General features: G+C 37.1%; 1 protein-coding gene across 2 annotated transcripts in view; it reads left to right on the forward strand.

Moving 5' to 3' along the window:
- Positions 1-17758, forward strand: part of fstl5 (follistatin-like 5) — a 168756-nt gene that overhangs the window by 134442 nt on the left and 16556 nt on the right. For both annotated transcript variants that reach the window (XM_053506475.1, XM_053506476.1), the window contains exons 11-13: positions 10840-10866; positions 11938-12056; positions 15732-15881. In XM_053506475.1, the coding sequence (XP_053362450.1) occupies positions 10840-10866; positions 11938-12056; positions 15732-15881 (296 nt within the window). The remainder of the gene's footprint in view (positions 1-10839; positions 10867-11937; positions 12057-15731; positions 15882-17758) is intronic.

Consider the following 17758-nt stretch of genomic DNA (forward strand, 5'->3'; position numbering starts at 1 on the left):
AAAGAGTTCTTATACTTATATCAGAGGAACCGTTCGGGATGGAGGTTTGGTTCGTAATTAGTTTGAGAGAGGAGACTTTAACGTTCTGTCCCATAAAGCTTTGTGTGTACTCCAGGAATTGGGCACAGGATGGCAGTTTTTCCAAAATTGTTTAAAAATCAGCACTCCTTCCTAAGACACAATCCAGTGGTTGTCAGGTTCTAAACAACACAAAATTTCTCTCTTTTTTATGTAGGTTTTGTGAGGGTTTGTGCAAAATTGAGCCCAAATCAGCAAGAGAAATTCAGAGGAAAAACTTCAGTCTATGTCCACCCCAGCGTCTTACAGACTAGAAGGGAGAATTTTGGAGTGAGTTGGGGGACTTTTTTTAACAGGTTAATTATTTTTTTACTATCAACATGTTGTTCTTCAGTGTAGTAGAGATGTTGCGTCTCATTTTCCAAGCAGACCCCAAAAGAGTAAGGTACAACTCCAGGATACAACTATCCATCACCAGTGGTCAGATGTTTGAGCTGAACATTTTGATGTGAGGTTTGTAGGGGGGTGTGCTAAAATGTGCAAGACCCAGATGCCTGATCCAAAGTGACACCACGAGTAGTCATGGATAACCGCTGGTCCAATTTCATAGAAAAGTAATAGCCCACCTCATGGAGGATTTTGGGAGGCACCTAAGGCACCGGTACGAATAAAAGAAAATGACAGTTTCAATCTAAGTGATAACAGGTATTAACAGCAGGCCTGCTTCAGCTCGGGAGAGGGTACAGTATGCTTCACGAGATCAGCTACAGTAGATACAGTACATTCTTGCTTATTTGTAGTTTTTGTGGTAATGTGGCTGGTGAGAATGAGGACATCTTATCTGCTTTTTGGAGAATACTGCCTACGCTTAAGTCACAATATCCCTCTGTCTCCTATTTTTCTATTTTATTTATTTATTTTATTTTAGTCATATTTTCATCCTTGCTATTGTGCTTCATTATTTATCTTATTTGCTTTAATAGCTGATAAGCAGAAAAAGAAGTGCCAGTAATATCATCTGAAAATATTCTCTTGGCACAGACCTAAGCGTAGTCACTGTAAGAAGTATTGGTATGGTAATGGTTATTAAATATTAATGACTAGTTATTAAGAAACATGACGGTCATAAATGACTTTGTGATAATGTTGGGTTCCTATATTGGATACAGCCTCAGCCTTGCTTAAGGGAGGAGTGCTGGATAAAATGTGTTCCACTGATAGCCCTGGGTCCACACAACCATGTTTTGATGTGATCTTCTCCCAGAGGAGAGGGGAGATGCTTCAAACCCCCAATTTTTTTAAAGCACTAGACACTTTCATGTCACGTCCTGAAGTCTGATATTGCTTTCTTCTTTGCTGTTTGCTGATTGGCTAACGACAATCTCTAAGTCATTGCAAATGCCCTGCTAAAATATAAATAGTTAATGTTTAAAAAAATGGAAAATAAAACAGATCACTATATAGTGGGTTCAAATTTTTTTTTTATTTTTTATTTAAAGAATCCCCTACATATGAATATGTCATGCCTTATAAATCACCCACACATAGTCCTATTTAGGCAGAACACAAGAATCGCATTTTTTCCTAAAAGTAAAGGATATATTTAAACAAAATCATACACAACATCACATACTGAACATCTGCATACCTGTAATGCACTCAGGCATCTGTGTGATATTACTTAAATGCAACAGTATCACAAACATCATTAATTATCACCAGTTATGAGTTGTTTGTTTACTTAACCAGTTATTTTGCTCCATCAGCACAGATTAGCAAAGATGGTGACCGACAGTTACAGTAGCTATTAACACAGATGAAAGTAGTTTTAAATTATTACCGGTACTTCAGTATGTACAGTACTGTAGTCAAAGGGTGAGGAGAAGAAACCGGAGATTTCACCCATTCTGCTTTAAAATATCAGCTAACTTGGGTTAAAATTCCAAATAGTACAAAAGAAAAAGCTAGTTTGCTAAGGTGTGCAATCCCTTGTTCCACACACCAAGTAGTGCCCTTGATCGGAGGTTAGAGAGGGATTTAATATTCAGTATTATATACAGTACCTACTGTAATTTCAATATACAGTAGTTAATTGTCCTATATAGTGCTGTTATATATTGCATGACCTGAAATAACGGTTGTATAATCATAAATACTTGAAAAAGAGAGATACAATTACAAATGCATTATTTTATTAATTATATTTATTATAATAAAAATAATAATATTAAATGTATAATATATTTTATTAGATTGGGTTAGATTATTAGATATATTAATAGATTATAAATAATTATTATGAATATACAGTATATCTCAATTCATATCATCTGCATACACGGAAGAAATGGGCTACGGTATTTCTTTTATCCAAATCATTTGGCAGCTTATAAATTAGCATATTTTTCATACAGATGTATGTTTAAAAAATGATTAAAATAATCCAATGTTGTCCAATTTTTCAGGTACAAAACTATTATTTAATTAATAGTGTCATAATAATAAGGTGTTTAATACTTTTCATGAACACCATTCATTGCTTCTGAGTGTGTATATAGAAGTACAGAACACAAATTTCAGAATGACATGAAGCAAAGGTTTGGCAACACAATGGTGTAGAGCATTGCCACCTATCACCAGGGATGGGGGTTGGAATCTTTGAATCCTTAAAGAGTTTGCATGTTCTCCTTATGTCTGAGTTTTCTCCCGCTGTCCAAAAACATGTCAAATCAAATTCAAATTTTATTTGTCACATACAAAATCATACGCAGTACGATCATGACTTTAACGTCAAGATTATCAATAAGAAATAAATTATGGAATAGAATAAGAATAAAATATATAAAAACTTAGTTGCAGAAAAAATAGAGGAACAAAATATATCATATGTAAAAATATATATTTTAAAAACTTAGCTGTACAAAATATAGACAATAATTTTGGCTGTACAAACTGGTGTGGAAATTGATATAGAATTTAATTGATATAAAATGTAAGTATTGTGCTTTATGATTGGTGTTTTCAATGTGTGATTGGGTGTCCCTATCCAGAGAGTACCCTGGCTTGTGCTCTAATTTTCATGTGAGATGTGACCCTCAATAAGATAAGCACTGTAGGTAATACTAGGTATAGATACAGTATTAAAAGTTTGAATCAAGCGATAAAGCTGCAACCAAACCATCTACAGCCAGAAATAACAAAACAGCTAAATTGGCGGTGCTTTCTGTGTGGGAGGGATGGCATACTCTTTCCACTGTCGATCACAGAAATAAATCTCCAATCAAAAGCCAGTTATAAGCATCAGTGAGCCAAGTTATACATACGAGGGCAGCAATTTTGCTTTTACATACTCCTGACTCAAATCTGAATACAGCTCTTAGTCATTACCCGTTAAAATGAGATCCATTACATTTTCTAAGCATATACTTTTCTTTATATATGATGAGAGCGATCCTAACTCCAAGGCTCAGTATGAATGTAAACAAAGCTGATTTTATCATTTGACTGGTTCTACATGCAGTTTGTTGTTCCCGAGACATCCCAAGAAGAGAACAAAGTGTGTTACAGAGTGTGTGTACCGCTCTTTACTTATACGAAGGACTGAGCACTTGAGTTATTGATATTAGATTTTTTATTTAATATTTGATATTTGATTTAATTGCTATTGTGCTCAATACAAGAGAGAGAGTAAATTATGTTATGTTGTGATTGTTATTTAAGTGTTTCCATGTATTCACAAATAATGTGACATGATAGTATACTGTATGTTAAGCTTTGTTAAATAATTTTGTTGTATTTGTTTACATTTTATTTGACTAATATTTCTTAGAAGTAGTGATTAAACTATTATATATCAGAAATAGTGATGTGGTTTTTGATTTAATGTTATCGACCACTTAGTTGAATCTACTTTGAACAATTGTTATGGAACCTGTAAAGCTGTCAGACACAAGATTCCAGTGATTCCAGAGTTGATCCTTATGTCTCCTGTAGTTGGCTAATGGCTTTTTCCGTGTTTGAAGCAGAAGCTAATGTGCAAATTCCCAGATAACTCGAGAGTGTGTGCTGGGAGATATTTAGCCTGTAAGCCGGCTACATGTTTCGCAGTGTACACTACAGTTGAAGGGGTTGTCATGTCAGACAGTTGGGAGATGTACTGAGTAGACAGAGTTCAGAAGGTTGAGTGTAGAGAAACCTGGCACTGCCCTGAACGGGGGGAAGAAAGAAGGGATTTAACACGGGTCACCAGCTTGAGACGTGACTACTGTTTCGCCTGCATGAATAATCCATGAGGGAGTGTTTTTCCTTCCTCCAGGCTCTGCTATTAACACTGCTGCTAACAACACCAGCATTTCATGATTAGGTTAAGATATTGCGATGATTAAAATGTGCCTTTGGACATTGTTCTTAAGGATATTCATTTAGCAGTTTTAGTGGCTTGATGAAAGGATATTGGTGTTGGATTTGGCAGATAGTGGTACAACTGTCACTTTGGATGAAAGCAGAGATAGAACACAGTCTGGGGAGATCTTTTAAGGCGATTCAAATTATTACAGAGCCACACTCATGGGTCTGAGATAAAAGCAAATATATTGTTTAACTTTATTCCTGCAAAAGTCTTGAATGTTCGATGCTGATTGGTCAGAAGTTTTTTATCGCTTTACTATAAGTATACTGTTTTAATTGTAATATTATTTTTTATGTTATTGGAACAAATAACAGTATAGAGAAATGAATTACATGGATTACAGTATCATGTAGTTTTCAATTTTTAAAACAAATTGTTAAAATGAATTCATGCATGGAGCAAAATGGATTGAACCAAACCTGTCAGGTTTGGTTCAATCCATTTTGCTCCATGCATGAATTTATTTTCATGCATGGAGAATTTATGAATACTATTTATTATCCTACAGTATATAATCTTTCAATCAAGATCTTGAACTAGAATCGGGCATTTTGTATTTTCTTTTACCTTTAATCTGTAATCTTTTTCACATGTTCATTGCTCTTTAAAAAAGAGTCTGATAAGCAGTCCAATTTACCATAAAAAGCAAAAACGATATTTTCACATGCAAGGCGAATAATAAGTGATGTGACTAAAATAATACATGGCTGTAATTCTTCTCATCTATTCAAAGGAGTGATGTGATGCTGCCATGACTACATGACAGAAAATATCAAAATATTAATGCAGAGAGTCGAACATCATTTATTCACAAGCTGCAGAACAACAACAACAACAGCACTTCACAGCTGTTGGCGGATAAATAATAGGATGTCATGGAATCCATGGTAGAATCCACATACTATATATATAAATATAAAACTTATATATAAAATGTACATTATAATTGACTACCCTTGAGTGCACATTTTATTTATACTGACATTCCAGCATCCTGAGAAAAATTCCCAATTTAGCCGGACCTTAAGCATCGTCTCGTACTTTAGATACATACAGTTGTTTATCCGGCTCTCACTATCGATCTCCTCCCTCGCTCTAGGTCCGCTGTCAGGATTATCTCTTCACACACTATAATTTGGCATTTCACACTGTCAGACATTGAACACAGCACATCAACAATGTTATTCCCCTGCCATGGTCTGCTGGATGTGACCACCTTGTCCACTGACCCATTGTTATGGTCCAAATAACTCTGGAAGAAATATAAAAATAGTTTGGCTGACAACATATCCTCAACCCATTTTTTCCCTTGAGTCTACAGGTGGAAATCTTACTGTAAGTATACGCTGTATGTATTCATGTACATGCTTCTGTGGCATCTCTTATGCATACTATACTGGAGGACTGTAATTAATTCTTTGTGCATTCAAGTGCCTGAAAAAAAATCTCTGGAGTGTTTGGTTGGGTCACATGCTGTAATTGTAGGCCAAGAAAACCAATATTTTCTTGAACTCATTCTCTTCACCTGACAGAGCTCCTACTGAAGCGGGGCATCCAGTGGGACTCGGCTTTTCAGTCAATGTTTTACTGTGATTATAGTCATGTTTTAAAGATTTTTTTAAAACGTGCTTCCAGCTTTCATATTCACAGCTCAATTTGGAGAGGATACCACTTTTAACTTTGGATTTTTTGTGAGGTTGGAGATTACCAGAGTGGGCAGGATTAGCTCAGTGGACTACTGATCGGAAGATCCCAGGTTCAAAGCCCAGCATCACCACCAACAACCTCAAGGCCCTTAACCCTCAACTGCTCAGATGTATAATGAGAAGTTGCTCTGGATAAGGGTGTCTGGCAAATGCAATAAATGTAACAGAGGGCCAAAACTCATTTCAAACATACAGTATACAGAATATGAGCATTTACTTTTATGCACTTTACACATGTCAATAGTCACTGGATAAATCTCTTGCTGATGGTTCTAGGCCCTGATCGTCATTATGTGCCAACAGATGTGTTGAATATTCTTCTCTAGTTGATGTTTCTTTGACATTTAAGCCCATCTTGATGGATATTAGCACAAACCTTTAATACGTTGATGCTCTTTTGGCTGTTTTCATTAGATGTCACCACAGCAGATCATTTAAGCCTCAGATTTAATTAGGCACTGTTTTTTTTTTTTTTCTTGTGACCACAAGGAATGCCTTGGTATGCCTCACATTGTGTATTCATGTCAAAGGTGTATGAGACTCGCTTTGTCAGACTTAAGAACAAATTCGACCTACGAACGTCCCCCCAGAACAGAACTTGTTCGTAAGTCGGGGACTTTCTGTAATTTCAGAAATCTTTTTAGTTGTTTTCTTTGCTTACTGCACGCCCATATGAAATGGCACCTATTTATTAGCTAGACAGAGTATATTCATGTCACTAAGTCCGTTACTCAAGCATGCATCATTCCAGGTTTGAAGTTTAATATTATCCCATAATGGCCATGCTCCATGGCTAAAATGAAAAAAAAAATTCTTGATTCACATTAAAATACAAGCACTGTTGTGAATTACAGTAAATGTTTCATGGCTGCATAGTCTAAAAAGGTCATGGCATAAAAGTATCTACGCATTTATTTAAAAAAATTATGTCACCTAAGCGGCTTAAAAAAACAAAAAACAAGCAAACAGAGAATTATACAAAATTGAATTGTCTCCTAAATCCAATATGCTCCTGAGTCTAAGAAGGACAAAACAAAGACATGCCCATGGCATTTGCCATGATTAGTTTTCTATTTCTGCAGCTGAGCTAATTAGAGTTTGACTCTTGGTTTGCCTTTACTGGATATTTAGTCATGACACGCCTTGCTCCACTCGCTTTCCCCTCGACCACTGACGCTTTTGGCAAAGTGACACATCAACAAATGTTTGCTGCAGTGTTGTTATTATCAATATCTCTGCCTGAGAGAGCTGGAGCTGAGTTGTGTGGCTTTAAAAAAATAAAAAATAAAAAAATTCCAGGACAGATGATCAGGCCAAAATCACGCCCTTGTCATTGCCCCCACACATGGTTGAGTAGCGCTCTGATATACGAGGTGTGTGTATATGAGCAGAACCATCCCAATGTCCCTGCCTGGTGATGAATAGCATCAATACTGTGTGTTATTAGAGAAGACTGAGCTTGCACAGATCTTATCTTTTCAAACCTCCCTCCCTCGTGGCTACACGCTGGGGAAGTAAAACATTTTCCCTCAGCCATTTTTTAGTCTTTGCCAGAGCTGTAATATTTTCTGTTCTTTCTCTTGTGCTACCAAACAGCAGCTAACAACATTTTTTTTCCACAAAATGTCCCAAATGTATGGTACATGACAGAAAGTCTGCATTACAAATGGAAGGCAAAGATACTATAAGGAGCACCATACAGTACTCTACAAGTACCATATATCACTAGAACTCTGTCGGACTCTAATTTAAAATAGTTTGCCATGACCTTCAGTCGCAGCTGGAAAATAGCTTTGTGGTTAGCACCAAAGGGTGGCAAAGTAAACGAATCATGTACTTATAGAAAAATTTCTAGTTAAAATGTTACATAAGTAAAAATTCAAAAAGTATTCCTTTCAAATTTTTCATTGAGCAAAATAACAATATAATAATAATAGCAAAATCTGCTATCTGCAGCATTTGGTACAGTATATGTTGAATGGCATCGCCAAACCACCTGTAGTGTATGATTGGAGGCGCGAGTGTGTGTTGCCACCAAATCCAAGGAGTTCCCCACCCTATGCCATAAATACCTTGGTTTAGGCTCCAGGACTACTTGTACTGTAGGTGATCCTACACAAGATAATCGATATGGATATTTGATGGATGGATGAAGGTTAAGCTGCTACTTTTGACTATTGGTTTCATTTTTTTTTTTTTTTTTTTTTTTGCTTACTGATAGTGAATGTTAACATTTTAGTAATAAAATAATTGTTAGATGATCATTTTTGAATTTGTTCCTTTTATGGCACAGCGCTTTCCAATATCTTATATTTTGTATTTATTAAGCAACATGTAAACAGCGCAGTAGCTTAATAGTTAGCACTGTCACCTTACACCTCCAGGTTCCAGGTTCGATTGTGTGCATGGATTTTGCATGTTCTGCCCATGCTTGTTGGGTTTCCTCCGGGTGAATTAAACTGCGGTTTCCTCCCACAGTTTAAAGACATGCAGATTACGTTGATTGGCGTTCCCAAATTTTCCGTAGTGTGTGTGCCCTGGAATGGATTGGCACACGGTCCAGGGTGTACCCCGCCTCGTGCCCTAAGTCTCCGAGGATAGGCTCCCGGTCCCCCGTGACCCTGTACACAGGATAAATCGGTAAAGATGATAAGTGAGTGAGTAAACAACATGTGCCTTTTATCTGTTTGTCTTTTCCATTGTGTAATATCCATAAACAGTCCTTGTTAACACAGCAGCTATAAACAGTCCTTTGCTCAGTACCTTCTTTTAGTGAGGGGGAAAAAACCCACATGGCTTTTATTTAATGCAAAATGTGTTGCTGCTACAATTCTTGCTTCCACATTACACAACTGTTTATGGACAATTGTTGCAATAATTTTCCCACACAACACTGCTTTGTTGTCCTGCATAATTCACATACATTGTCCTGTGTATTATATCCAGCATGTCTCTATCTCACACTACTGTATGTTCTATTTGTATTTATTTTATTTCTATTTTTAATTTATGTAGTCTAGTGTATTGTTTCAGTATAGTGTTCTTGTTCTGGAGAAACCACGTTTCATTCCGGTGTACAAACGACATAAAAGAATGACGATAAACCCCACATGAACTTACACTTATGATAGATAGATAGATAGATAGATAGATAGATTGATTGATTGATTGATTGATTGATTGATAGATAGATAGATAGATAGATAGATAGATAGATAGATAGATAGATTGATTGATTGATTGATTGATTGATTGATTGATTGATAGATAGATAGATAGATAGATAGATAGATAGATAGATAGATAGATAGATAGATAGTTAGTCAGTTAGTTAGTTATACTCTCACTACAGACTCGTTCCAAAGATGAGAACAAACCCTCTACTTACAGAAACCTTCACCATATCAACAATTATTATTTCAATTTTTGAGAAGAATAATTTACTTTAATAATTTAACAAAGGTAGAGGCAGAATTGAAAAGAATGAGAGAAATAAGATGCTCTTCAACAAATCTCAGCTGTCAGGGTGCATGCCATGATACACAAAGAAAGCAGACATCAGACGTTATTGTTGTTAATTCAGTGGTTCTTCAGCGATAACGAGATCTATTTAGCAATAAAACACTGGCTTGATGAATAAATAAAAATCATGGTCATGGTTTATTGAAGTAGCTTCACTTGTCTGTAATAAAGCTCTAAAGGACAGAGAAATAAGCATTTAGAATGAATTGTTCTGGTTTTGGTGGTACATATTTACAGTATAGAGCACAGTACAGAATAGAATATCTTAAAATATCCATATCTTATTTCATCCGACCTTATGTTTACGTCCTTGCTACATTACACCGATCAGCTCATTACCATTAACACCACCTTGGTTTTACAGTAAGCTCTGATCCCTGGGTGTGGTTCAGCAGGGCTTCTGGGGTTGTGCTATGGATTCTAGCACCAGGATGTTGGCAGTGGATCCTTTGGGTGCTGTTGGTTGTGGGGTTAGAGCTCTCTGCATCGGACTTGTTTGTCTGGTGTTTGATCAGATTTGGGATCTGGGGAGTTTGGGTGCTAGATTGGCAGACTTGGGCCCCAGGAGTGGTGGTGTGCGCCAGTCTATCGTAGCCTGCATTTCAGTGATTTGTGCTACATTGGCTTTTCTGTGGAATAAGACCAGACAGACTTTTCTTTGGCCTTTGGGTGAGCCTTGGGTGTCCATGATCCTGTTGGCAGTTTGCTGGTCCACATGGTGATGGAATTAATGTTATGGCTGATTGCTGTATATATTTAAATGATACAACAAATGTTACTTCCAGCACAAGCAATACTTCAAATTTTATTAACCTTTATTAAATAATTGAGTTTCACTGATTAACATAAGGAAGTAGATGTAGAATATGATGAAACATAATGAGTTTGTTTGTGTGTCTATCTAATGACATATGGTTAAATGTCCGTCAGGTCGCAGGTAGCTGACCTTGAGGTGACATTACACATTAGAGCTCATTGAATGTCCTGATTGAATAAACCTCTTCACCTGGTAGTATGACAAACAGCTGAACTGAAACTGTCTCTTTAGGTACAGGTTAAAACAAAGAATATTAGATAAAGGATATTAAACATGATGCGAGGATTATCTTGTATATTTGATTATCATAGTCTTAATACATCATATAGATCATAACATTTTTTCTCCCTGTTTTTTTTCTTTTGCAGTGGCAAACATTCTATGGCGAGAGGAAGGTACTGTATATCATTATCTCTTTTGCTACCATTCAGTCACATCCCCAACGTAAAGTACTTTTATTGGTTTTATTATATGTCACTGAGATACGAGTTTATTAGGTATATCAATATGATCTAGTGTCCATTTGTCAAGTGGTGAATTCATTTCCAAGGTGAGGAGATTTGCGAGAAATGTAAGCACAAAAAAAGTTTAGCTCATACAAAAACTCATATCAGACTGATAGTTAGCTACCTCAAGTCATTAAAACAATATTATTCAATGAAAATCTCAGTGCTGGTTATTATAATATCATTAGTATTATTATGTTTAGATCTGCAGGACCTTTTGTAGTGATAATAAACTTCTGCTTTGATCAAACACGTCATATGTTTGCATATGTAATAAATGCACAAGATACGAGTGGTGTTCGAGTCAAACCGGGACTCGTGATGAACCATCTCATGAATGAAGGCAATCAATTGACATTTCCAAAGACTTCAAACACAATACAGTAATGAGAATCTTAGCCACAGTGAAACATCTGAATGGTACAATCATTTTTAAGAACGCAGAACACACCCCCGTGTACAGCCCTGACCTCATGTCCATCAAAGGAGTTCCTGGGACACCAGTGTTTCAGGCGTGAAGTGGACAGTCTGGTCATGGGTCCGGGACAACATTGATGGTATCCAAGAACTAGCAAAATGCTGAGATAAGTGCATAGCAGTAGTGCAGCACATGAGAAATAGAGATCTAGAGAAATAATAAAAGGTTTTATTCTTGTAACTGTGTTCTGTCATTCTGGACAATCAAAAGTCCCGGTTTGACTTGAACACATCTTGTAAATAACAATGTTACTCGAACCTCAAACAACATAAACACTATGAATGGCACCTTTACAAGCCAGATTGTTTCCATTTATTTGTGCCCTGTGAGATCCTCTTTAAAATCCTCCCAAATCAAGTCCTTTAATTAGCTAATAAACTGGAAACTCAGTGTAGGTTTTTAGTTCTTTAAGAAACCCAGCTGCTGGTTGCTAACCAGAGCATCTCTCTCTCTCTCTCCTCCTCCTCCTCCTCCTCCTCCAGGTCTGGGGATTGGGAACATGTTTTATGTTTTTTATGAGGATGGCATCAAAGTGATCCAGCCAGTGGCCTGTGAGATCCAGAGACACATCAAACCCAGCGAGAAGCTCCTCAGCCTGCAGGTGAGTGCACTCATTAAAGAGGACGTGTTATTTCATGCACCTGTTTGCACTATAGAAGCCATGGCTTTTACCACATGTTGGGATTTTTCGCTGAATAAATCATCAGATACATGAGAGCATTCAACAGAATGATTTAACATACAACTGATTTTAACTTCTCAAGTAATAATAACAATAATAATAGTAATAATAATAATAATAATAATAATACTTATTATTATTATTATTATTGTTTCATATAGGAAATAGCTAATTATACAATATACATTTATGTCTCTGTAATCAAATTATTAGCTTTTTCTTACTGTCATGTTGTCATTATGCCAGTCAACAGCTGGTTATTAAACATGCATAAATTTATATGCATGAATATAAAGGAATATAGTATTTTGAGAGTAGGGTTTGGCATAGGCCTATCTTCAAGAGAGAAAATAGTTGTTTGAAAAACAGAATTTTTTGTACCATGCTGAGTCTTAGGGTGAAAAAATTGCTTAAAAACAATGTAAAATAAGCTGACAAAATATGTTTGGTTGGTTGAGCATAAACATTTGATGCTGGATCAAATGCTGCTTTTTTGGCACTCTATTATTTAACCAAAATCAAAGGTTTAGCCTTGATTACTTGATCACCTATTAGGACTATTCTATTTTATTCTAAGCAACCATACTATACTGTAATACACTGTAAATTAGAACATGACAAATGCCTATTAGATCATATACAATATACAGGGCAGTGGAGGCTTTAAGTTACTGATGGGACGGTCATGAGTTTGAGCACCAGCTCTACCAAATTGCCTGTGTTGAGCCCCTGATCAAGGCCCTTAAGCCTATCTAATCCAGAGGCAATGTATCGTGGCTGATCCTGCCCTTTGACCCCAGCTTTCTAACTAGGATATGCAAAAAAAATATTTCTCATGAAATATTTCTCAAGGTGCACATGACAAAAATCTTTATTATATACAGTTTACTCTGTGTGTATGTACAGTGCCAGTCAAAATAGAGCATAAGTGCAGACTGATCTTAACATCACCTGTCCAATGGAGATTAATCGTTTTGCAGCGTAGAAAATAATACAAATCACAGAAAAAAACAATGAATTAGAAGGTGTGTCCAAACCTTTGATTGGTACTATATGTTCATCCATTATCTGTCTGAAGACACATGATGCGGGCGACACACTGGATGTGGTTACAATCCAAACACACAATTACACACACTACAGGTACTTTGAAAACACCAATAAGCGTATAACCCATGCCTTTGGACTGTAGGACGAAACTGTGCGAGTGCAGAGAGAACATCGAAACTACGTATAGACACAAACCACAGGTGAGGTTCGAACCCCCAACCATGGAAGTGCCAAGAACTAATGTAAGCCACCACCATATTGGAGTCAATAATATCATTTATGTCTGTTTCTTATCATGTTCTGCTCTTCTGATAAAAACATTAAAAAAAAACTCCTGACAAACTTAGAGTTTAAATTTCTGTTTTATTTTTGGAATTCGAATGCAGCTTAGGCAATAAGATCAATATGAATGCAGAGAGAAAGAACTTTTCTGGAAAATTATTTTTGAAGAAACTTTTGAACTTTTGAAGTTTCCGCTTTAGGCCATACGCTTGGAATGTAGCTGCTTGTTAATGTAAATGTAACTTAGAAATAAGAGAATAATAAATCATATTCAGTACAATTTTTTTACATATATAATGATGAGACAGGCACAGTTTAAAATTTTTGTGTTCTATTGTATAAAATCATGGAGGATGAAAACTAAATGCTTTGGTTTATTAATTAGCATTCAGAGAACTTCCAGAGAGCTTTAATTATCCTATTTATTTATTTATTCGTATATTTATTTATTTGTTTGTTTTATTTGTTTGTTTAGTGGCATATTTACAAGGGGTGTTCAACTCAAACTGGGACTTGTGGGATTGTGCAGCGAAACAGAGCACAGTTATAAAAGTGAAAACGCTGAATGCCATGAAACTGAGACACACCTTTGTGTACAACTCTCGAACAATGGTCTGAGCTCAAGTCTGTAGTTACGCCTGGCACAGTTTCAGTAATAACGCCCATGAGGCCTCAACTTGATGCTGAAAATGACCCAGAGTGCTTCATTTATTTGCTGGTCTTCAACCTGTGTTAGAATTTGTCTGACTTTGAAGGAACGAGTTAATAAAAGTTTTAAAGTCGGCCTCAGGGGATAAGCAGTTAGACATTTTCTTTACCCATACACTATGAAATCGTTCTTTATAATTCCTATGAATTTTGTATGGGATCTAGTTGTACTTATAAAAAGGACTTAGAACTGAATCATATTTGTGATTTCATTCCCATTCTTTTAATTACTGTATATAGTTACAGTACAACATGAATTATTTATCACCGGCGGCTAATTCACAGCTTAGGAATTTAAGTTTTCCAACAGTGGCAACCTGATGGAGCTGGGGTTTGAACTGCTGATCTTCTGATCAGTAACCTTAGTCTTCTGAGTCACCACTGCCCCATTTAGAAATCCTAAGTGAGTTCAAGGTTTAAAGGACACAGGATTAGAATTATTCTATGGCTTACACAACCTGTTAGTCTGAACGCCACTCTTCTGCATTGTACAGTATATTAGTATAGAGGAAGCGAGCCTCCGTACTGTCATGTACAATATTTCAACCCAACCTGTTTGGCTCAGGGCTGGCTCTGAACCATGATACTACACCTGTGCTTCTAATGAAAAGGATGCGTTCTCTTTCTGTCACTCATTCTAGTGTGATGATAGATGGTTTACACGAGCTCCTAAAGGAACATTTCACCCCATCTTTGCGGTTATGATCAGAGCCTCTGCGTTCGAGTGGAGCTCGGGCTGCTGATGAGGCGGCAGTGTTAGCGTGGAGCTCGTCCGCGCGGTGAATCCTACAGTGTCAAGGCTTTATTAGGACATCAATCACACGTCAGGCCACACTGGCAAAGCTTAACAGAAACGCTGTCTGGGGGGGGACAAGAGGGGACTGGCCTGTTGGACAAGGAGCAAAACGGCGTATTTTCAGCTTTTTGTTATCATCCTGCAAACCTGTGTGGAAAATGTATGCACTAATAATTAAAAATAAAAAAACTATTAAACACTTATTGTTAAAAAACACAGTTTCCTTAATGCATAAAAAAAATCCATGAAATTGCATGCAAAATGGTTACGAAAAAGTCTTAGATTTATAGATTGTTATGTTTATGGGGGGAAAAAAGTACCTTGGAAATGTATCCTTATAATCATATTAAGAAGGATCTCCAAGTTCCCAGATGCAATTTACAATCTTAAAAACAGTGAAATTGCTCTTAGTGTAAGCTTATTGCAAAGCATTAGCTTAATTTGCTGATATCGATTGCCTTATTACGATTTCAGCTCAGTTCAGCGTACAAAATGTGCACGACTGGCCTCTTATGAGCTTCTGAGCAAAGCAGCAATCTTATCACCCACTTCAGTAAAACCCACAGGAGTCATAAAAAAAAAACGAGAAATACACCACACCATATGTTTTCCCTTCTTTTATAAAGCTAGTTATTCTTTACAGAGCTTATTCCTCTGGAATGTAATTAAGAGCGAGGTTTTGTTGTTGTTGTTGTTGTTGTTGTTTTTAATCACGTACGCTATGCCGATGTGGCCTGTTTTTTCTTTCCTTTCCAAAGGAGGAAGTTTGTCCAAAAATAGAAGGTGAAAAGGACCAGAAGTGTGTTTGGGCTTCAGCTGTGAACGTGAAAGACAAGTTCATCTACGCTACCCAGCCGATGCTGAACAGAGTGCTCATAGTGGATATCCAAACCCAGAAGGCTGTTCAGGTAGGCTAGCAAATCAATGATCATGTCTACAACTCAATTCTTTGAATACTGCACTTCTTAGATATATTTAATCACTCCAGAAAGAAGTCTGTTGACACCAGAACAAGAATTCTCCCATGCATTATTCATAAGCAGTATACTTGCTGCTGCGTTTCATTTTCCGCAGCTCTCCCAGACCTTTCGTAATGCCTGATGAGCTCCGTTTAAGACCATTGCTCGTGCTAGAAGTAGCAATGCAGAGCTTTTAGTTCCTTTAGGTATGCGCTCTTCAATTTCATAGCAATCATGTTGCAGCCTTTCTTCAATTCTTCAATAATAAAAAAATAAAATAATCTCAGCCAGACTTGGAGACTTCTCTGCATAAAGTGAAAAGTGAAAACACACTTTATGTCTCTCAAACTTTATGCTTTATTTCTTTAGGTGAACACTTTCTAGAGTCTTGAGCATGTACAGTGGGAATGAAAAAAACAAGTTCAACATTCAAAGAATCCTTGAGAATTTTACAACGATCCATTTTATATATTTTAAAGCAGCCTACTCCTTTAACCTAGTCACTCATTCATCGTCTATAATGTTTTATCCCAGGAAACTTAGAGCGTGAGGCGGGGTGCACCATGGACAGGGTGCAAATCCATCGCAGGGCACACACACATACTGTACACACACTCACATGCTCATTTAAAACATGCAGGTCTTTGGAGTGTGGAAGGAAACCGGAGTAACTGAACGAACCCCACCAAGCACGGGAAGAACACCCAAACTCCAAGTACAATCACCAGACCACACTCGAACCCAGACCTGAGAGGTGCAAGGCAACAGTGCTACTGTAACCACTGAACCACCTAAAGATTCCACAGGGTACCCTCCGGACCCTCGGCTAACCTTCGACTAACAACCTAGATTTACGTTGAAATCGCTCCTTTGTCTTAATTTATGGATTTGTTTTTCATTTCCTTTTTTCGACTCACTAATATGCAACAACCGAGTTGCACATTTTAATCCGGGATCGAGAGGGAGAGAGGCAGATGGGTCATACCTGAACATTCACATCGATCATAGTGACAAAGCTATGTGTCACAGGCTTCTGCAAGCTTGTAGCACTTTACTCTAAGTGTGTTACGCCTTTGCTCAACATTGCATGAGCGAGTGGTTTGATGCAAGATGTGGTTGGCTGTCTTCAGGTAAGCGTGTGATATTCTTCACTCTCCGTGGTTGGTTGTTGAGAATTGGTTACATCCAAGTTAAGGGGAAAAAATCTGGGAAAAAAAGATGCTCTGTATCTTCTGCTGGATGAAAGCACCTGAAAGGGCAAGAGTCCTCACTTGATTGGGGGCGTGTCCTTGGAGATGAAGGACTCTCCTACTGTTCATACACAAATCTGCTTTGATGTCCACACTGCATATGTTAAATAAATGCACATGATACTCAGGGTGTTCAAGACAAACCAGGACTTGTGATGAAATGTGGAGGCTTGATGAAGGCTTAAAACCAATTTCCATTGGAGGCTGCATCAAGTAGATTAAACTTGCGGAAGGGACGCATCTGTCTGTGGGAACGATCATTCTCCAATACCAGTTGAATGTTACAGGAATTTGGCTGAGAGTTTTTGCAACATTCCCCGCACAGTCCTGACCTCGCTTCAAACCATTTTCACATGTTTGGAGCATTAAAGGAGCTCCTGGGAGGCCAGCATTTCAGACGTAAATCAGGCAGTCAGATCATGGCACTGATATACTGAGAATTTTTTTCACCTTAATGGTATCCAAGCACTGGTGCATTTTTGTGTCAGGGGATTATATAGAGAAATAAAGGGAGTTTTTTTTTTTTTTTTTACTCTCATAACTGCGTTCTGTTATTCTGCACAATCAAAAGTCCTT

Source organism: Clarias gariepinus, chromosome 10 (assembly GCF_024256425.1).
Source record: "Clarias gariepinus isolate MV-2021 ecotype Netherlands chromosome 10, CGAR_prim_01v2, whole genome shotgun sequence".
NCBI classification, from domain to species: Eukaryota; Metazoa; Chordata; class Actinopteri; order Siluriformes; family Clariidae; genus Clarias; species Clarias gariepinus.